Source organism: Oncorhynchus masou, chromosome 15 (assembly GCF_036934945.1).
Source record: "Oncorhynchus masou masou isolate Uvic2021 chromosome 15, UVic_Omas_1.1, whole genome shotgun sequence".
NCBI classification, from domain to species: Eukaryota; Metazoa; Chordata; class Actinopteri; order Salmoniformes; family Salmonidae; genus Oncorhynchus; species Oncorhynchus masou.
Window position 1 is genome coordinate 73,602,042 of NC_088226.1, and position 22,965 is coordinate 73,625,006.

Here is a 22,965-nt window from a genome sequence, read left to right on the forward strand (position 1 = left end):
ACTGTTTTACCATGTAGCGGTGTAGCTAACTACTGGAACTACACACTACTGTTTTATCATGTAGCGGTTTAGCTAACTACTGGAACTACACACTACTGTTTTACCATGTAGCGGTGTCGCTAACTACGGGAACTACACACTACTGTTTTATCATGTAGCGGTTTAGCTAACTACTGGAACTACACACTACTGTTTTACCATGTAGCGGTGTCGCTAACTACGGGAACTACACACTACTGTTTTATCATGTAGCGGTTTAGCTAACTACTGGAGCTACACACTACTGTTTTACCATGTAGCGGTGTAGCTAACTACTGGAACTACGCACTACTGTTTTACCATGTAGCGGTGTAGCTAACTACTGGAACTACACACTACTGTTTTACCATGTAGCGGTGTCGCTAACTACGGGAACTACACACTACTGTTTTACCATGTAGCGGTTTAGCTAACTACTGGAGCTATACACTACTGTTTTACCATGTAGCGGTGTCGCTAACTACTGGAACTACACACTTACGTTTTCTGCAAAAACAAAATATGATGTGGGTGAAGTAGGCAATAATTTCCTTTATTTTTTCGGCATTAGACCTGCCTAATTAGACCTTAACTAAACTACATTTCTCCCAAGGTTAGCTTTAGTGTAGTTTCTAATTCTACCAGTGGGAAGTAGTTGGTAGCTTTGGTAAACTATATTTTTAGAGTTGCTTCCTCAACACTCATGTAACAGATTATTTCATACGGTATTTATTTTTAAATAAACTAACCTGAACTCTCTCTCGCTCTCTCACCCCCTCCCCTCTCTCTCTCTTTAGCCCATGGTTGATGATGGAGGAGACAGGTCCTCGCATAGCAGACTACTTTGTGGTAGCAGGGCTCACTGACTCCTCCAAGCCCTTAGAGGAGGAACTGCAGCTGGACGATGTTCCTGGTCGCTCTCCCCGCTCGGCCCCTGGTGGTCGGCCCCTGGCCCCCATCACAGACGTAGCTGTGGTTATATCCTCACTGGGGGAAGCGGTACAGTAGTACACTACTAGCCTTTTAGTTTTTAGCTTTTTGGGAGGTAAAGAAATTTTGTTAAATTTCCCAGGTTTCCCAGAAATCCTGATTGGGTTGGTTTCTGGACTTCCTACTTATCCACTCCTGATTCTGGGATCTTCCATCAAGGATTTCTGGTAAACCTGGTTTGGGAAAGTTACCAGTATGTTTCAACTCTAACTTTCAGCCTTCATAAAGCATTTGTAAAGTTGTTTTTGATTTACAGAGCTTTGTGATTGTTGTTTTTGATGTACAGAGCTTTGTGATTTCTGCGTTTAATGAAAAGCACTCTGCAAATTAAACGTTGTCCCCAAAGGTTCTATGCTTTTCAATTTAAACTGAGGATTATTTATGACATTTAGCTGACACCCTTCTTCATCTAGAGTGACTTACAGTCACATCTGCATACACGTTTTCATATGGTGGCCCAGGCAGGAATTGAACTCACAATCCTTGGCCTTGCAAGTTCTCCACTCCACCAACTGATCCACACAGGACCACACATCCCATGTACCCCGCACCTGCCCTATGAATGTATCGTTGTGATGTTTTGTCTTTATGTATAATTATTCCTAGGTTCCTCAGGGTTACACCTGCCTAGAGTCCACCCCGTCTGGTCTGTCTGCAGAGCTGAACGGAGCCAGTCTCAGAGGGCCTCAGATCTACCTCTGCTACAAGAGAGGTCGAGATAAACCTCCTCTCATTGATCTGGGGTCAGTCATCTCTTGCTACTCACAACACTACACTACTCCTTACCTTGATAAATGCTGGTCTAGGAACAGTTCTTACATGGTCACTCACAGAAACACTACACTAATCCCTAGCTGCATTCCAAATAGCATCCCTATGGGCCCTGGTCAAAAATAGTGCAGTATAGGGTGCTATTTGGGATGCAGACTAATCCCCTGTTTCTTCTAATACTGACCTGAAATCAGTTATTTCCCTATGACTTATAACACTACACTAATCCTATCACAACATCCAAGGACTGGTCTAGGATCTGTACTTAAACGGTCACTCACACCACTAATCCTATCACAACATCCAAGGACTGGTCTGGGATCAGTACTTATCCTGTTATTCACAGCACAACACTAGTCCCTCTTTTTCTATAAGGACTGGTCTAGGATCTGTACTTAAACGGTCACTCACACCACTAATCCTATAGCAGACTCCTAGGACTGAACTAGGAACAGTTACTGGCCAATCACCCACACCACTACACGAATGGCCTTTTCCTAAGACGGGTCTAGGAACAGAGCTTCTGCTGTCACTTACCCAAAACACACACTACAGCACTCAATCACCTCTTCCATTAGATCTGACCTAGGACCAGTTCTTCCCCGGGTCACTGGCCTATAATCTCACAAAACAACCTTAAATCCCATCTCCAGGTCAGTAGATATATACTTTCTTAGGTCAGTAGTCCAGTAATCTTCTTTCACTGTCTATCGAACGTGATTCACCATAATCAAGGCTCAACTCTGATGTGCTTAGGGCTTAGGAGTAAGTGAGATCATTTCTCTATTATTGTTTCAAAGGAAAACGGCTCGTTGTGGGATATTGTTTTACTATGTAAACAGACTAAAAGCCGTTTCCCTCTATCATGGCGACCCCTACTGTACAGTGCTGCCTCTATCATGGCGACCCCTACTGTATAGTGCTGCCTCTATCAGGGCGACCCCTACTTACAGTGCTGCCTCTGTCATGGCGACCCCTACTGTACAGTGCTGCCTCTGTCATGGCAACCCCTACTGTACAGGGCTGCCTCTATCATGGCGACCCCTACTGTACAGGGCTGCCTCTATCAGGGCGACCCCTACTGTACAGGGCTGCCTCTATCATGGCGACCCCTACTGTACAGGGCTGCCTCTATCATGGCGACCCCTACTGTACAGTGCTGCCTCTATCAGGGCGACCCCTACTGTACAGTGCTGCCTCTATCATGGCGACCCCTACTGTACAGGGCTGCCTCTGTCATGGCGACCCCTACTGTACAGTGCTGCCTCTATCAGGGCGACCCCTACTGTACAGTGCTGCCTCTGTCATGGCGACCCCTACTGTACAGTGCTGCCTCTGTCATGGCGACCCCTACTGTACAGTGCTGCCTCTGTCATGGCGACCCCTACTGTACAGTGCTGCCTCTGTCATGGCGACCCCTACTGTACAGTGCTGCCTCTGTCATGGCGACCCCTACTGTACAGTGCTGCCTCTGTCAGGGCGACCCCTACTGTACAGGGCTGCCTCTATCAGGGCGACCCCTACTGTACAGGGCTGCCTCTATCATGGCGACCCCTACTGTACAGGGCTGCCTCTATCAGGGCGACCCCTACTGTACAGTGCTGCCTCTGTCATGGCGACCCCTACTGTACAGGGCTGCCTCTATCAGGACGACCCCTACTGTACAGTGCTGGCTCAGATATTTTCTGTCCAGCAAAAATGGCCGTGAGCCAATCCAAAGGCAGCATCCAATGGCTGTGTCCCAATCCAAAGGCAGCATCCAATGTCTGTGTCCCAATCCAAAGGCAGCATCCAATGGCCGTGTCCCAATCCAAAGGCAGCATCCAATGTCTGTGTCCCAATCCAAAGGCAGCATCCAATGGCTGTGTCCCAATCCAAAGGCAGCATCCAATGTCTGTGTCCCAATCCAAAGGCAGCATCCAATGGCCGTGTCCCAATCCAAAGGCAGCATCCAATGTCTGTGTCCCAATCCAAAGGCAGCATCCAATGTCTGTGTCCCAATCCAAAGGCAGCATCCAATGGCCGTGTCCCAATCCAAAGGCAGCATCCAATGTCTGTGTCCCAATCCAAAGGCAGCATCCAATGTCTGTGTCCCAATCCAAAGGCAGCATCCAATGTCTGTGTCCCAATCCAAAGGCAGCATCCAATGTCTGTGTCCCAATCCAAAGGCAGCATCCAATGACTGTGTCCCAATCCAAAGTTAGCATCCAATGAGGTATGAGTAACCAGTCCAGGCCAGTACAGCTTGGCTTGTCTTGGCTTGGCTTGGCTAGGCTAGGCTAGGATAGGCTAGGCTTGTCTAGGCTTGGCTCAGCTTGGCTAGGCTAGGCTAGGATAGGATAGGCTAGGCTTGTCTAGGCTTGGCTTGGCTTGGATAGGCTAGGCTAGGATAGGATAGGCTAAGCTAGGCTAGGCTTGGCTCAGCTGTGTATTGTGAATCAGTCCTAACATTTCCTTCTCTGCCTCCTCTCAGGGTTCTGTATGAGTGGAAGGAGAAGCTGAAGCCTGGCTGTCACATCGTCCAAACCACTCCCTCTGGTCGTCCTGCCAACATCAGTAGCTCCTCCTCCCAGCGCATCTACATCACCTATCGCCGCTCCCCGCAGAGCCAGCCTCACACGTCATTGGCTGTCACAGATGTCTGCATCATCATCCCGGGCAAAGGGGAGACGCCCCCTCACACCTTCTGCAAGGTGGACAAGAACCTGAACAGTAGTATGGTGAGCAGAATAACTCCATACAATACAATACAATACAATACTATACTATACAATACTATACTATACAATACAATACGATACAATACAATACAATACTATACAATACTATACTATACAATACAATACAATATGATACAATACAATACAATACTATACAATACGATACAATACAATACAATACTATACAATACTATACTATACTATACAATACAATACTATAGAATACAATACTATACAATACAATACAATACAATACTATACAATACAATACTATACTATACAATACAGTACTATAGAATACAATACTATACAATACTATGCAATACAATACTATACTATACAATACACTACTATACAATACAATATTATACAATACAATACTATACAATACAATAAAATACAATACTATACAATACAATACTATACTATACACTACAATACACTACTATACTATACAATAATATACAATACAATACAATAAACTACTATACAATACTATAGAAGACAAGGGGTGGGCTCAGGTTGCTGGTCCATCGATAATGTTAACACTGGGCTCAGGTTGGTGGTCTATATCTATAACATTAGCACTGGGCTTAGGTTGCTGGTCTATATCTATAACATTAGCACTGGGCTTAGGTTGCTGGTCTATATCTATAACATTTACACTGGGCCCAGGTTGCTGGTCCATATCTATAACATTAGCACTGGGCTCAGGTTGCTGGTGTATATCTATAATGTTAACAATGGGCTCAGGTTGCTATTCCATTTGCTCTGCTTGTTTAATTTCTTTCATATCTTCCACCTCCTCCTCTTCTTGTTGGTACAATTCATTAAACGTTAGTGGATAAAAGAAATCAAAAGCAACTTTAAAATCATCCATGAAGAGCTACAGGTGCTAAGACTTGTAGTTGTAAGGGGTTGCTAGGTAACGATGTAAACAATGCCACTTTATAAGAACATGACCATGTGTAAGTTTTCTCATATATCATGGGCAGTTAACGTTGGTTAAATAAAGTCCACCTGTGTGCAATCTAAGTGTCGCATGATCTATCTCGTGAAAGGCAGAGTCTGCAACACCACTAAGCAAGCGGCACTATGAAGACCAAGGAGCTTTCCAATCAGGTCAGGGACAAAGTTGTGGAGAAGCAATAAAGAGAGAGCAAAGATAACCCTGAAGGAGCTGTTAAACTCCACAGCAGAGATTGGAGTATCTGTTCATTGGACCACTTTAAGCCGTACATTCCACAGAGCTGGGCTTTACGGAAGGGTGTCCAGAAAAAAGCCATCACTTAAAGAAAGAAATAAGCAAACATGTTTGGTTTTTGCCAACAGGCATGTGGTAGACTCCCCAAACTTATGGAAGAACATATTCTGTTCAGATGAGACTAAAATTGAGGTTTTGGCCATCAAGGAAAACGCCATGTCTCACGCAAACTCAACACATCTCATCACCCCAAGAACACCATCCCTACAGGGAAGCACGGTGGTGGCAGCATCATGCTGTGGGGATATTTTTCATTGGCAGGGACTGGGAAACTGACCAGAGTTGAAGGAATGATGGATGGTGCTAAATACAGGCAGTTTCTTGAGGGAAACAGTTTGTCTTCCAGAAATTTGAGACCGGTACGGAGGTTCACCTTCCAGCAGGACAATGACCCTAAGCATACTGCTAAAGCAACACTTGAGTGGTTTAAGGGGAAACATTTAAATGTCTTGGAATGGCCTAGTCAAACCCAGACCTCAATCCAATTGAGAATCTGTGGTATGACTTAAAGATTGCTGTACGCTTATAGAGACATACGCCAAGATACTTGCAGCTGTAATTGCTGCAAAAGGTGGCTCTACAAATTATTGACTTCTGGGGGGGGTGAATAGTTATGCACGCTAAAGTTTTTTTGTTTGTTTGTTTGTTTCACAATACAAAATATTTTGTATCTTCAAAGTGGTAGGCATGTCATGTCAAAATCAAATGATACGACCCCCACCCCAAAAAAAATCTATTTTAATTCCAGGTTGAAAGGCAACAAAATAGTAAAAATCCCAATGGAGGGGTGGTGAATACTTTTGCAAGCCACTGTACTTGTACAACCTCACGCTACAGAAACAGAACATTGGCTCCTGCCCTATGGGCCATTCTGGCTCAGACAAGGCTTACTTACGAGGAGTTGACAAGTGGTGTCCCCCAAGGTTACATTATAGGTCCTACGCTTTTCACCAAATACATTGTCCCGAGGAACAACACTAAGTGTACAAAACCTTATGAACACCTTCCTAATATTGAATTCCACCACCTTTTTGTCCAGAACAGCCTGAATTCGTTGGGGCATTGACTATAAAAGGTGTTGAAGTGTTCCACAGGGATGCTGGCCCATGTTGACTCCAATGCTTTCCACAGCTGTGTCAAGTTGGCTGGATGTCCTTTGGGTGGTGGACCCTTCTTGATACACACAGGAGATGGTTGAGCGTGAAAAACCCAGCAGCGTTGCAGTTCTTGACACAAACCGGTGCGCCTGGCACCTACTACCATACCCCCGTCCAAAGGTCCTTAAATATTTTGTCTTTCCCATTCACCCTCTGAATGGCACACATACACAATCAATGTCTCAATTGTCTCAAGGCTTAAAAGTCCTTATTTAACCTGTCTCCTCCCATTCATCTACACTGATTGAAGTTGACTTAACAGGTGACATCAATAAGGGATCATGGCTTTCACCTGGTCAGTTTATGTCAAGGAACAAACAGGCATTACTAATGTTTTGTACACACAGTGTATAACTGTTCTACCTCTAAGGAAACGTCCTCTCACTGTCAACTGCCTTTATTTTCAGCAAACTTAACATGTGCAAATATTTGTATGAACATAACAAGATTCAACAACTGAGACATAAACTGAACAAGTTCCACAGACATGTGACTAACAGAAATTGAATAATGTGTCCCTGAACATAGGGGGGGGGAGGGGGGGGTCAAAATCAAAAGTATCAGTCAGTATCCGGTGTGGCCACCAGCTGCAAAGTACTGCAGTGCATCTCCTCCTCATGTACTGCACCAGATTTGCCTGTTTGTACTGTGAGATGTTACCCCACTCTTCTACAAAGGCACCTGCAGGTTCCTGGACATTTCTGGGGGAATGGCCCTAGACCTCACCCTCCGATCCAACAGGTCCCAGACATGCTCAATGGGATTGAGATCCGGGCTCTTCACTGGCCATGGCAGAACGCTGACATTTCTGTCTTGCAGGAAATCACGCAGAGAACGAGCAGTATGCCTGGTGGCATTGTCATGCTGGAGGGTCATGTCAGGGTGACTGCAGGAAGGGTACCACATGAGGGAGGAGGATGTCTTCCCTGTAACGCACAGAGTTGAGATTGCCTGCAATGACAACAAGCTTATTTCGATGATGCTGTGACACACCGCCCCAAAACATGACGGACCCTCCATCTCCATCTCCATCTCGATCCCTCTCCAGAGTACAGGCCTCAGTGTAACGCTCATTCCTTCGACAATAAACGCAAATCCGACCATCACCCCTCGTGAGACAAAACAGTGACTCGTCAGTGAAGAGCACTTTTTGCCAGTCCTGTCTGGTCCAGCGACGGTGGGTTTGTGCCCATAGGCGACGTTGTTGCCGGTGACGTCAGGTGAGGACCTGCCTTATACAACAGGCCTACAAGCCTTCAGTCCAGCCTCTCTCAGCCTATTGCGGACAGTCTGAGCACTGATGGAGGGTGTAACTCAGGCAGTTGTTGTTGCCATCCTGTACCTGTCCTGCAGGTGTGATGTTTGGATGTACCGATCCTGTGCAGGTGTTGTTGATCAGCTGTCCTCATAGTGTCCACATCTGCAGTCCACATCTGCAGTCCACATCTGCAGTCCTTATGCCTCCTAAGGCACGTTCACGCAGATGAGCAGGGACCTGGGCATCTTTATTTTGGTGTTTTTTCAGAGTCAGTAGACAGGCCTCTTTAGTGTCCTAAGTTGTCATAACTGTGACCTTAATTGCCTACCGTCTGTCAGCTGTTAGTGTCTTAACGACCGTTCCACAGGTGCATGTTCATTAATTGTTTATGGTTCATTGAACAAGCAATGGGAAACAGTGTTTAAACCCGTTACAATGAAGATCTGTGAAGTTATTTGGATTTTTACAAAGTATCTTTGAAAGACAGGGTCCTGATAAAGGGACGTTTCTTTTTTTGCTGAGTTTATAATGCATTGTCTTTACCCGTTTCAATCACATATTGTGTTTGTCTGTTTGTCCATGTCAGTGGGGATCCTCGGTGTACCTGTGTTACAAGAAGTCACTGGCTAAAACCAACACAATCGCATACAACGCAGGTAAAGGACTTGGATTCTCTAATGCACAGATAGTGGAATAGGACAGAATATTAGACAGACAGTGGAATAGGACAGAATAGTAGACAGTGTAATAGGACAGAATATTAGACAGATAGTGTAGTAGGACAGAATATTAGACAGATAGTGGAATAGGACAGAATAGTAGACAGTGTAATAGGACAGAATATTAGACAGATAGTGTAGTAGTACAGAATATTAGACAGACAGTGTAATAGGACAGAATATTAGACAGACAGTGTAATAGGACAGAATATTAGACAGACAGTGGAATAGGACAGACTATTAGACAGTGGAATAGGACAGAATATTAGACAGACAGTGTAATAGGACAGACTATTAGACAGTGGAATAGGACAGAATATTAGACAGTGGAATAGGACAGAATATTAGACAGATGGTGGAATAGGACAGAATATTAGACAGACAGTGGAAAAGGACAGAATAGTAGACAGTGTAATAGGACAGAATATTAGACAGACAGTGTAATAGGACAGAATATTAGACAGTGTATTAGGACAGAATATTAGACAGACAGTGTAATAGGACAGAATATTAGACAGTGTAATAGGACAGAATATTAGACAGACAGTGGAATAGGACAGAATATTAGACAGACAGTGGAAAAGGACAGAATGTTAGACAGACAGTGGAAAAGGACAGAATAGTAGACAGTGGAATAGGACAGAATATTAGACAGTGTAATAGGACAGAATATTAGACAGACAGTGGAATAGGACAGAATATTAGACAGTGTAATAGGACAGAATATTAGACAGTGTAATAGGACAGAATATTAGACAGACAGTGGAATAGGACAGAATATTAGACAGACAGTGGAATAGGACAGAATATTAGACAGACAGTGGAATAGGACAGAATATTGAACAGTGTAATAGGACAGAATATTAGACAATGTAATAGGACAGAATATTAGACAGTGTAATAGGACAGAATATTAGACAGTGTAATAGGACAGAATATTAGACAGACAGTGGAATAGGACAGAATATTTGTAATATTATATCTGATTTCTCTCTCCAGGTCTGTTGTGTAGGTACCCAGAGGAGGACGATGAGTCTTTTCCCCTGCCGGAGTCTGTTCCTCTGTTCTGTCTGCCCATGGGAGCGAGCATTGAGTTCTGGCCAGCTCACACCAAACACTCCCTGCCTGTCTTCTCTACCTTTGTACTGACTGGAGCCTCTGGAGACAAGGTGGGTACAAGCACACACACCAGAGGAGGCTGGTAGGATAATTTATAGGGGTAAGGGCTCATTGTAATGGCTGGAATGGAATCATTGGAATGGAGTGATGTGTTTGATACCGTTCCATTCCGTTCCATTCATGACAATGAAACCGTCCTCCTTAAGCTCCTCCCACCAGCCTCCTCTGACACACAGAACAACAGATATATCTTTTGTTTGATTTATTTTTACCTTTATTTAACTAGGCAAGTCAGTTAAGAACAAATTCTTGGGGATTTGGGGATACGTTACTTACTTACTTTTGTGTGTGTGTGTGTGTGTGTGTGTGTGTGTGTGTGTGTGTGTGTGTGTGTGTTCGTCTACCTCTCTCCAGGTGTATGGAGCTGCCATCCAGTTCTATGAGCCGTACCCAGAGGAGCAGCTGAGTGACAGACAGCGTTCTCTGCTGGGGCTACCGGGCACGTGCAGTAGCAGCGAGGGGACAAAGAGCGTTCACGCTAACAAGAGTATCTGTTTGCTGTCACACTGGCCGTTCTTTGACTCATTCAGGAACTTCCTGACGTTTCTCTACAGATACTCCATCTCTGGACCACACGCTCTGCCCATAGAGAAGTGAGGAATAACACACACACACACACACACACACACACACACTACACGCTTTAATTTCATTTCCCTATACAATCTCATTTTCAAGTGTCAAAGGAAACAAAAAATGAATAAAAATACTTAGTAAAAATAATAACAATATTACTCATATTGGAACTAATGTTTGATAATTATTATTATTTTTTTTACCTTTATTTAACTAGGCAAGTCAGTTCAGAACAAATTCTTATTTACAATGACGGCCTAGGAACAGTGGGTTAACTGCCTGTTCAGGGGCAGAACAACAGATTTGTACCTTGTCAGCTCGGGGATTTGAACTTGCAACCTTCCGGTTACTAGTCCAACGCTCTAACCACAAGGCTACCTGCCACCTCTACACTCTAACCACTAGGCTACATGCCTCCTCTACACTCTAACCACTAGGCTACCTGCCTCCTCTACACTCTAACCACTAGGCTACCTACCTCCTCTACACTCTAACCATTAGGCTACCTGCCTCCTCTACACTCTAACCACTAGGCTACCTGCCTCCTCTACACTCTAACCACTAGACTACCTGCCACCTCTACACTCTAACCACTAGGCTACCTGCCTCCTCTACACTCTAACCACTAGGCTACCTGCCACCTCTACACTCTAACCACTAGGCTACCTGCCACCTCTACACTCTAACCACTAGGCTACCTGCCTTCTCTACACTCTAACCACTAGACTACCTGCCACCTCTACACTCTAACCACTAGGCTACCTACCACCTCTACACTCTAACCACTAGGCTACCTGCCTCCTCTACACTCTAACCACTAGGCTACCTGCCTCCTCTACACTCTAACCACTAGGCTACCTGCCTCCTCTACACTCTAACCACTAGACTACCTGCCACCTCTACACTCTAACCACTAGGCTACCTGCCTCCTCTACACTCTAACCACTAGGCTACCTGCCACCTCTACACTCTAACCACTAGGCTACCTGCCACCTCTACACTCTAACCACTAGGCTACCTGCCTTCTCTACACTCTAACCACTAGACTACCTGCCACCTCTACACTCTAACCACTAGGCTACCTACCACCTCTACACTCTAACCACTAGGCTACCTGCCTCCTCTACACTCTAACCACTAGGCTACCTGCCACCTCTACACTCTAACCACTAGGCTACCTACCACCTCTACACTCTAACCACTAGGCTACCTGCCTCCTCTACACTCTAACCACTAGGCTACCCTGCCTCCTCTACACTCTAACCACTAGGCTACCTGCCTCCTCTACACTCTAACCACTAGGCTACCTGCCACCTCTACACTCTAACCACTAGGCTACCTACCTCCTCTACAATCTAACCACTAGGCTACCTGCCACCTCTACACTCTAACCACTAGGCTACCTGCCACCTCTACACTCTAACCACTAGGCTACCTACCTCCTCTACAATCTAACCACTAGGCTACCTACCTCCTCTACAATCTAACCACTAGGCTACCTACCTCCTCTACACTCTAACCACTAGACTAATAATAATAATATATTTATAATAACAGTAATAATATGGGAACTATTGACTGATAATAATACCAATAATTAGCTAATAATAATAATAATTATTAGTATTATAATAATATGGGAACTACTGACTGATAATAATACCAATATTTAGCTAATAATAATAATTATTATTAGTATTATAATAATATGGGAACTATTAGGTCTACAACGAATAAAACTACTGCTACAACTACTAATAACACTAGTATAACCACTGCTACAACTACTAATACAACGAATAAAACTACTGCTACAACTACTAACACAACGACTGCTACAACTACTAATACAACGAATAAAACTACTGCTACAACTACTAATACAACTAATATAACTACTGCTACAACTACTAATACAACTAATATAACTACTGCTACAACTACTAATACTACTAATACAACTACTGCTACAACTACTAATACTACTAATATAACTACTGCTACAACTACTAATACAACGAATAAAACTACTGCTACAACTAATAATACAACTAATATAACTACTGCTACAACTAATATAACTACTGCTACAACTACTAATACAACTAATATAACTACTGCTACAACTACTAATATAACTACTGCTACAACTACTAATACAACTAATATAACTACTGCTACAACTACTAATACAACTAATATAACTACTGCTACAACTACTAATACAACTAATATAACTACTGCTACAACTACTAATACAACTAATATAACTACTGCTACAACTACTAATACAACTAATATAACTACTGCTACAACTACTAATACAAGTAATATAACTACAGCTACAACTACTAATATAACTACTACTACAACTACTAATATAACTAATATAACTACTACTACAACTACTAATATAACTACTGCTACAACTCCTACTACAACTAATATAACTACTACTACAACTACTAATAACACTAGTATACCTACTGCTACAACTACTAATAAGAAACACCAGCATTACCTGTTGGAGCTAGGAACACCAGCATTACACTGTTGGAGCTAGGAACACCAGCATTTCACTGTTGGAGCAAGGAACACCAGCATTTAATAAAGTAAAAAAGGAGAAGTCCTTCAATACAAAAATGGTAAATCCAAAAGGTGGTAGGAATAGCACAAAAAAGCCTCAAGAGATACTCAAAAACAAAAACAGAATTCCACAAGAGCATCCACCGGAAACGACAAGAATACACAGAACACTAGGGCTGGGTGCTAACATACAAACACAGAGCACAGAACTGAGGGAAACTAAGGGTTTAAATACAATCAGGGGAAACGAGGCACAGGTGCAAATAATAATGGGGAACAAGGGAAAAAACATAAGGTCAAAAAGCACAATGGGGGCATCTAGTGACCAAAACCCGGAACAACCCTGGCCAAATCCTGACAGAATCCCCCCTAGGAACGGCTCCTGACGTTCCTACCAGCTCTCTCAGGGTGGAGGGCCCTGAACTGACGAATGAGGTCAGGGTCCAGGATGTCTTTGGCAGGAACCCAGGAGCGCTCCTCGGGACCGTAGCCTTCCCAGTCCACCAGATACTGCCAGGACCGCTGCACCCGGCGGGAATCCAGTGTCCGATGGACGGTATAAGCCGGCTGGCCTCCAATGACACGAGGCGGAGGGGGAGGTCTGTCTGCCGGGACAAGGGGAGAAAAAACAACAGGTTTTAACAATGAAATGTGAAATGTGGGATTAATCTTAAGGGATCTGGGTAAGTGTAGGCGATAAGAAACTGGGTTAACTCTCCTGGCAACCTTGAAGGGACCAATGTATTTTTGGGACAGCTTGCGAGACTCCACCCGTAGAGGTAAGTCTCTTGTGGAGAGCCAGACTCTCTGGCCGGGGCGCAGGGTAGGCCCGGGACGGCGACGTCTGTTGGCTTGTTGTTGGTACCTCTGTGAGGAACGCATAAGATTAAGACGGGTCTTCCTCCACATAAGCCGACAGCGTCTGACGAACTTCAAGGCTGAAGGCACTCTGACTTCTGCCTCCTGGTCCGGGAACAATGGAGGAGCATAGCCAAACTGACACTCGTGCGGGGACATACCAGTGGAGGAGGAGCGCAAGGTGTTGTGCGCGTATTCGGCCCAAACAATAAAGGATGACCATGTGGACGGGTTGTCACGAGTCATACATCGGAGGGTGGTTTCCAGCTCTTGATTCATCCTCTCTGTTTGGCCGTTGGACTCCGGATGGTACCCTGAAGATAGACTGGCAGAAGCCCCCATGAGTTGGCAGAAGGCCTTCCAAAACCTTGAGGCGAACTGGGGACCTCTGTCAGAAACCATATCTTGAGGAATGCCGAAGACTCGGAACACATGATTAATTACCAACTCAGCCGTTTCCTTGGCAGAAGGTAACTTAGTCAGAGGAACGAACCTGGCCGCCTTTGAAAACCTGTCGATTATGACTAGGATAGTAGTATTGCCATGGGATGGAGGAAGTCCAGTAATAAAGTCCAATGAGATATGGGACCAGGGTCTGTGGGGAACAGGTAAAGGGTGAAGGAGTCCTTGAGGGCGGAGGTGAGAAGATTTGCCCTGGCAGCACACGGGACAGGCATTGACGAAAGTGGCAACGTCTTCTCTTATGGTAGGCCACCAGAACTTACGCTGGATGAACTCCAAGGTGCGACCTACGCCCGGATGACAGGTGAGGCGAGAGGAGTGCCCCCACAGAAGGACCTGAGTCCTCACTGCCTTGGGGACAAACAACCGATTGGCAGGACCTCCTTTCGGGTCCGGTTCGCTAGCTTGAGCACGTCTCACGGTATCCTCAACTTGCCACGAGATCGGAGCCACAATCTTAGCAGCAGGAAGGACAGGCATGTCCGTGTCATCTCGAATGGCAGGAGCGTAGACTCGGGACAGGGCATCCGGTTTGAGATTCTTCGACCCGGGCCGATAGGTGAGGATAAACTGGAATCGATTGAAGAAAAGAGACCATCTAGCTTGTCTAGAGTTCAACCGCTTCGCCTGCTGGATATACTCCAGATTTTTGTGGTCCGTAAGCACTTGAAACGGGTGAGAAGCCCCCTCGAGCCAGTGTCTCCATTCCTTCAATGCCATCTTAACCGCTAGGAGTTCACGATCCCCCACATCGTAGTTCCTCTCAGTCGGGGTAAGCCGGTGTGAGAAGAAAGCGCACGGATGAAGCTTCTTGTCTTCACCCCTCTGAGACAGGACAGCTCCAACACCAACCTCTGATGCGTCTACCTCCACCACAAATGGTTCATCCGTAGTCGGTAGTATCAGGATGGGAGCAGAGAGAACGCGCTGCTTGAGTCCTTGGAAGGCCGTCTCAGCTTCTCTTCCCCACAAAAATCTTGCATTGCCACCCTTGGTTAAAGCTGAGAGAGGGCTGCCACCAAGCTGAAGTTCTTGATGAACTTGCGGTAAAAGTTTGTGAAGCCCAGGAAACGCTGAACTTCCTTAACGGATTTGGGGGTGGGCCAATCCGCTACCGCCCCTACCTTCCTGGGGTCCATTTGGACTCGATCGGGTTCCACTACAAATCCCAGGAATTGTACTCGGGATGAATGGAATTCACATTTTTCCGGCTTAACGTACAGATGGCTGTCCAGGAGGCATTTGAGTACTTGTCTGACATGCTTAGTGTGTTCTTGAAGGGAGCTCGAAAAGATGAGGATGTCATCCAAGTAAACGAACACAAATATGTTAAGCATATCCCTAAGCACATCGTTTATGAGCGCTTGGAACACCGCTGGGGCGTTGGTCAGGCCGAAGGGCATCACCAAGTATTCATAGTGACCAGTAGGCGTGTTGAAAGCGGTCTTCCACTCGTCACCAGGTCTGATCCGCACAAGATGGTATGCGTTCCGCAGGTCAAGCTTAGTGAAAACAACTGCTTCCTGGAGCAGCTCGAAGGCTGTGGCCATAAGGGGTAGCGGGTAACGGTTACGGACGGTTATGGCATTGAGTCCCCGGTAGTCGATGCAAGGACGTAATCCACCGTCTTTCTTGGCCACAAAAAAAACCCTGCTCCCGCCGGGGAGGTGGATGGACGCATGAGGCCTGCTTCCAGAGCGTCCTTGATGTAGGTATCCATAGCAGCTCGTTCGGGTGGAGATAGGGAAAAGATCCGACCCCTGGGGGGCAAGTGCCCGGAAACAGGTCGATGGGGCAATCGTAAGGTCTATGGGGTGGTAGCATGGTGGCCCTCTGTTTGCTAAACACCAGTTTGAGGTCATGGTAACACTCGGGAACTCGGGTCAGGTCGATGGATTCTAAAGACTCGGGAGTAGAACTCGGGAATTCTGGAAAATACAAGTAGCTTGGCACGTAGGACCCCACTGCTTGATAGTGCCCACAGACCAGTCGATGTGAGGGTTATGGCTGTGAAGCCAGGGGTATCCAAGGACGAGAGGGAACTCGGAACAGGAGATCAAATGAAAGTTCATCAATTCCTGGTGTTGTGAAACTGAAAGTCGCAAGGAGGTAGTGACATGAGTGACAAGTCCAGATCCCAAAGGGCTTCCATCCAATGTAGTGACCCTCATGGGTTCACTTAGAGGTTCAGAGGGAACGCCATTCTCCTTCGCCCAGACACCATCCATGAAGTTACCTGCGGCTCCAGAGTCTACCAAGGCTTGAAGGTGAAGCTTGTGGTTGTCCCAGGAGAGGGTGACTGGAATGAGCAGACGGGAGTTGGACGGATGGGAGGAGGTTATGTTTCCCGTTACAGTTCCCCCGGTCTGTACGGGACAGAGCGTTTCCCTGGAGCCCGGGACACGTGGAACGGAAATGGCCCGGTTTGCCGCAATATAGACAGCGTCGCTCCCTCATCCGGCGGTCTCTCTCAGCCTGGGAGATGCGTCCAATCTGCATGGGTTCCGATGGAGCCAGCGAGGATAAAGGTGGGGACTCGGAACTGGGACTGATAGGGGCTAGAGGTCTACGGTTGAGTTCTCTCTCTCTCAGACGCTGGTCAATGCGTGAGGCCAACTTGATCAGGGACTCGAGATTGTCCGGTGGTTCCCGAGTGGCCAGTTCATCTTGGATAGTGTCGGAAAGGCCTTTCAGAAAGCACACCGTGAGCGCCTCGTTGTTCCAGCCACTTGCTGCTGCCACCGTGCGGAACTGGATGGCATAGTCCGTCACGCTGCGCCAACCTTGGTGGAGAGTCAGGAGCTGTTTGGCTGAGTCAGAACCACTGCTTGGGCCTTGAAACACTCGTTTGAATTCCTCAGCAAAGGCAGAGTAGCTGGCAAAGCAGGAACTATGGGCATCCCACACAGCAGTAGCCCAGGCCAGGGCTTTTTCCGACAGCAGGGTGATGATATAAGCGATCTTAGACCGGTCGGTGGGAAACGACGAGGGTTGTAGCTCAAAGGAGAGAGAACATTGGGTGAGAAACCCTTTACAAGCACTTGGATCACCTGAGAACCGTTGGGGAGGTGGAAGACGAGGTTCAGCCAGGGGGTTAACTGCCATGGGTACGTGAATCTGAGGTACTGGGACGGGAACTGTTGCCGGGGTAAGACGATCAGATATTTGCTTAGTGGAAGTCAGCATCTCCGACAGAAGATGAGAATGTCTAGCCATTAAGGCCTCTTGCTGAACCAGGGCGGCTTCGTGGCGTTGGACAGTCTCCTGGTGGTGGGACAGCATGGCAAAAAGGTCCTGGGAACAGGCTGCCTCTGGGTTCATTTATGGCTCTGTGTTTCTGTCAGGACCCGGTTACGAACCTGGGTCTCCGGAGTGAGAAACAGTCACTTAACCAACTGAGCCACGAATAGTCAGCAGAACCCAGAAGATGAGGCAGACACAGCAGTACTTAAGACGGTGTATTTAATAAAGTAAAAAAGGAGAAGTCCTTCAATACAAAAATGGTAAATCCAAAAGGTGGTAGGTATAGCACAAAAAAGCCTCTAGAGATACTCAAAAACAAAAACAGAATTCCACAAGAGCATCCACCAGAATCGACAAGAATACACAGAACACTAGGGCTGGGTGCTAACATACAAACACAGAGCACAGAACTGAGGGAAACTAAGGGTTTAAATACAATCAGGGGAAACGAGGCACAGGTGCAAATAATTACGGGGCAAAGGGAAAAAACATAAGGTCAAAAAGCACAATGGGGGCATCTAGTGACCAAAACCCGGAACAACCCTGGCCAAATCCTGACATTACCTGTTGGAGCTAGGAACACCAGCAATTCACTGTTGTTGCTAAAAACACCAGCATTTCACTGTTGGAGCTAGGAACACCAGCATTTCACTGTTGGAGCTAGAAACACCAGCATTACACTGTTGGAGCTAGGAACACCAGCATTTCACTGTTGGAGGTAGGAACACCAGCATTTCACTGTTGGAGCTAGAAACACCAACATTCCACTGTTGGAGCTAGGAACACCAGCATTTCACTGTTGGAGCTAGGAACACCAGCATTTCACTGGTGGAGCTAGGAACACCAGCATTACACTGTTGGAGCTAGGAACACCAGCATTTCACTGTTGGAGCTAGGAACACCAGCATTTCACTGTTGGAGCTAGGAACACAAGCATTACACTGTTGGAGCTAGGAACACCAGCATTACACTGTTGGAGCTAGGAACACCAGCATTACACTGTTGGAGCTAGGAACACCAGCATTACACTGTTGGAGCTAGGAACACCAGCATTACACTGTTGGAGCTAGAAACACCAGCATTACACTGTTGGAGCTAGGAACACCAGCTTTTCACTGTTGGAGCTAGGAACACCAGCATTTCACTGTTGGAGCTAGGAACACCAGCATTACACCAACACTACTGCTGCGATAACATCTGCTAAATGTGTCTATGGGACCAATAACATTTGATTGGACTGTGGTTTTGTTGAGTCTTTTCCATCATGTTTGTCAGACTTGTCCGTTTTTCCAGATATCGTCTGAGACAGTGTCACAATACCTATCGAACAGTGTTATCTAACCTGTCATGTCTCTCTGTCCAACAGGCACATCTCCCACTTCATGCACAAAGTCCCGTTCCCCTCGTCACAGAGACCACGCATCCTGCTTCAGGTGAGATGGAGTCTCTGGGCAAATATGAAAGTGACGTTTAACGTTGTAGAAACACCGTCAATATGACCATTTGATCATCTGTACAATGCAACTCCAATGCAGTTGTCTCTTCTTTGGGTTGAGCTGTGAAATCACTGACTGTGTGATCTGGTCGTGTTGCCGTAGCTCCTGTATTGAACTCTGACCCTCTTCCTGCTGATGTAAACTCTCTGTGTGCTCTACAGCTGTCTCCACATGATAGTCTGATGCTGAGCCAGCCTGTCTCCTCCCCTCTGCCTCTCAGGTAAGACAGACAGACAGACAGACAGACAGACAGACAGACAGACAGACAGACAGACAGACAGACAGACAGACAGACAGACAGACAGACAGACAAGACATACAGACTGACTGGACAGACTGGACAGACTGGACAGACAGACAGACAGACTGGACAGACAGACCACAGACATACAGACTGGACAGACAGACAGACAGACAGACAGACATACAGACAGACAGACAGACAGACTGGACAGACAGACAAGACATACAGACAGACAGACAGACAGACAGACAGACAGACAGACAGACAGACAGACTGGACAGACAGACAGACAGACTGGACAGACAGACAGACAGACTGGACAGACAGACCACAGACATACAGACTGGACAGACAGACAGACAGACAGACAGACATACAGACATACAGACAGACAGACAGACAGACAGACAGACAGACAGACAGACTGGACAGACTAGACAGACAGACAGACAGACTGGACAGACAGACCACAGACATACAGACTGGACAGACAGACAGACAGACAGACAGACAGTACAGACTGACAGACAAGACATACAGACTGGACAGACAGACAGACAGACAGACAGACAGACAGACAGACAGACAGACAAGACATACAGACTGGACAGACAGACAGACAGACAAACAAGACATACAGACTGGACAGACAGTACAGACTTACAGACAAGACATACAGACAGACAGACAAGACAGACAAGACATACAGACTGGACAGACTGACAGACAGACAGACAGTACAGTACAGACAGACAGATAGACAAGACAGACAGACAGACAGTAAGGGTTCATTGTGAACCGTGAACAACACAGCTCCAATCTGTTCAATCTGAATTTGACTTCTCTCTCTCTCAGTGGTGGTCGTCTCTCCACTCTGCTCCTTAACCTGGGCCCTAAGAATGCGACCACTCTGCTGGTGCTGGCCGTAACAGAACACAAGATCCTGGTCCACTCTCTCAGACCGGCCGTACTGACCAGTGTTACGGAGGCCCTGGTGTCGGTGAGTGTGTGTGTCTCCATGGAAATGAAACCCATAATCTCGGCATGGTTAACACCAGGCTCTTTACCCACTGAGCCACTAAGGTCCACCAGGACAGTACATCAGCTAATGCTCATCTACGGTTTAAAAAATATTTTGAAAAAACGGCATGGGTTTTGTCGTCCCAAAGGGGAACTTCAACTCCATCCCAAAGCAGAGTTGGACAATAAGTGGATTTATTGTATGTGAAGGGTATCCCATCACCACTCTGTCTGTCTCCAGATGATCTTCCCCTTCCACTGGCCGTGCCCCTACATCCCTCTGTGCCCTCTGGCCCTGGCAGATGTTCTCTCTGCCCCTTGCCCCTTCATCGTGGGCGTCGACTCACGCTACTTTGACCTCTACGTGCCTCCGCCCGACGTCTGCTGTGTCGACCTGGACACCAACAACATATTACAGTAAGTCTGCCCTCTTTAACACCCGACCTCTGACCTCTGATCCTGGAACGTGAACCGCAACCATGAGGTCTGCTGTGCCGACAGTGAGTTACCTGTAACCCCTGAACCCTGACCTCTATCTATGACCCTGACCCTAACCCTTAGCCGGACGTTTGCAGTGTCACAGTTAGTGTTTCCATGTTATTCAGACAGGGAGAAATAGGATATGTGCTGCAGGAAGTGGTGTTACCTGGTAGACCACCCTCAGTCACCTCTACCTATGACCTATGACCTCTACAAATACCAATCTCCCATAACTTCTCATCCCTAACCTCTTGTCTCTTTGGTTTGTTGTGTAACGATAATGACTCACTCAGGGAAAAAGATGTTACTCTCCATTTTCTTTTCAAAGGACAGAAGTTCAACTATCACAATACAACTTTCCATGTTGTGCTTAATTACAGTTTTTCCCAATTGTTAGTCAATATCCCCAAACCCCTCAGACAAGAAACACAGCAATCAAATCCCTCCTTTCAACTCTTCCTCCTGTTGTCCTCCCTCCCTCCCTCCTTTCAACTCTTCCTCCTGTTGTCCTCCCTCCCTTCTTTCAGCTCTTCCTCCTGTTGTCCTCCCTCCCTCCTTTCAGCTTTCCTCCTGTTGTCCTCCCTCCCTCCTTTCAGCTCTTCCTCATGTTGTCCTCCCTCCCTCCCTCCCTCCTTTCAGCTCTTCCTCCTGTTGTCCTCCCTCCCTCCTTTCAGCTCTTCCTCCTGTTGTCCTCCCTCCCTCCTTTCAGCTCTTCCTCCTGTTGTCCTCCCTCCCTCCTTTCAGCACTCCTCCTGTTGTCCTCCCTCCCTCCTTTCAGCTTTCCTCCTGTTGTCCTCCCTCCCTCCTTTCAGCTCTTCCTCATGTTGTCCTCCCTCCCTCCTTTCAGCTCTTCCTCCTGTTGTCCTCCCTCCCTCCTTTCAGCTTTCCTCCTGTTGTCCTCCCTCCCTCCTTTCAGCTCTTCCTCATGTTGTCCTCCCTCCCTCCTTTCAGCTCTTCCTCCTGTTGTCCTCCCTCCCTCCTTTCAGCTTTCCTCCTGTTGTCCTCCCTCCCTCCTTTCAGCTCTTCCTCTTGTTGTCCTCCCTCCCTTCTTTCAGCTCTTCCTCCTGTTGTCCTCCCTCCCTCCCTCCTTTCAGCTCTTCCTCTTGTTGTCCTCCCTCCCTCCTTTCAGCACTCCTCCTGTTGTCCTCCCTCCCTCCTTTCAGCTCTTCCTCTTGTTGTCCTCCCTCCCTCCTTTCAGCTCTTCCTCCTGTTGTCCTCCCTCCCTCCCTTCTTTCAGCTCTTCCTCCTGTTGTCCTCCCTCCCTCCTTTCAGCTCTTCCTCCTGTTGTCCTCCCTCCCTCCTTTCAGCTCTTCCTCCTGTTGTCCTCCCTCCCTCCCTTCTTTCAGCTCTTCCTCCTGTTATCCTCCCTCCCTCCCTCCTTTCAACTCTCCTCCTGTTGTCCTCCCTCCCTCCTTTCAGCTCTTCCTCCTGTTGTCCTCCCTCCCTCCTTTCAGCTCTTCCTCCTGTTGTCCTCCCTCCTCCCTTCTTTCAGCTCTTCGTCTTGTTATCCTCCCTCCCTCCCTCCTTTCAGCTCTTCCTCCTGTTATCCTCCCTCCCTCCCTCCTTTCAACTCTCCTCCTGTTGTCCTCCCTCCCTCCTTTCAGCTCTTCCTCCTGTTGTCCTCCCTCCCTCCCTTCTTTCAGCTCTTCCTCCTGTTATCCTCCCTCCCTCCCTCCTTTCAACTCTCCTCCTGTTGTCCTCCCTCCCTCCTTTCAGCTCTTCCTCCTGTTGTCCTCCCTCCCTCCTTTCAGCTCTTCCTCCTGTTGTCCTCCCTCCCTCCCTTCTTTCAGCTCTTCCTCCTGTTATCCTCCCTCCCTCCCTCCTTTCAACTCTCCTCCTGTTGTCCTCCCTCCCTCCTTTCAGCTCTTCCTCCTGTTGTCCTCCCTCCCTCCTTTCAGCTCTTCCTCCTGTTGTCCTCCCTCCC

At 46.9% G+C, this 22,965-nt stretch overlaps 1 protein-coding gene across 1 annotated transcript in view; it reads left to right on the plus strand.

Moving 5' to 3' along the window:
* The window catches only part of dennd4a (DENN/MADD domain containing 4A), a 123,956-nt gene that overhangs the window by 8,612 nt on the left and 92,379 nt on the right, over positions 1–22,965 (plus strand). Inside the window, exons 2-11 of the mRNA XM_064990332.1 lie at positions 816–1,017; positions 1,615–1,751; positions 4,253–4,499; positions 8,765–8,834; positions 9,897–10,066; positions 10,431–10,669; positions 19,168–19,234; positions 19,459–19,517; positions 20,397–20,541; positions 20,803–20,978. Of these exons, the coding sequence (XP_064846404.1) occupies positions 826–1,017; positions 1,615–1,751; positions 4,253–4,499; positions 8,765–8,834; positions 9,897–10,066; positions 10,431–10,669; positions 19,168–19,234; positions 19,459–19,517; positions 20,397–20,541; positions 20,803–20,978 (1,502 nt within the window). The 5' untranslated portion in view covers positions 816–825. The remainder of the gene's footprint in view (positions 1–815; positions 1,018–1,614; positions 1,752–4,252; positions 4,500–8,764; positions 8,835–9,896; positions 10,067–10,430; positions 10,670–19,167; positions 19,235–19,458; positions 19,518–20,396; positions 20,542–20,802; positions 20,979–22,965) is intronic.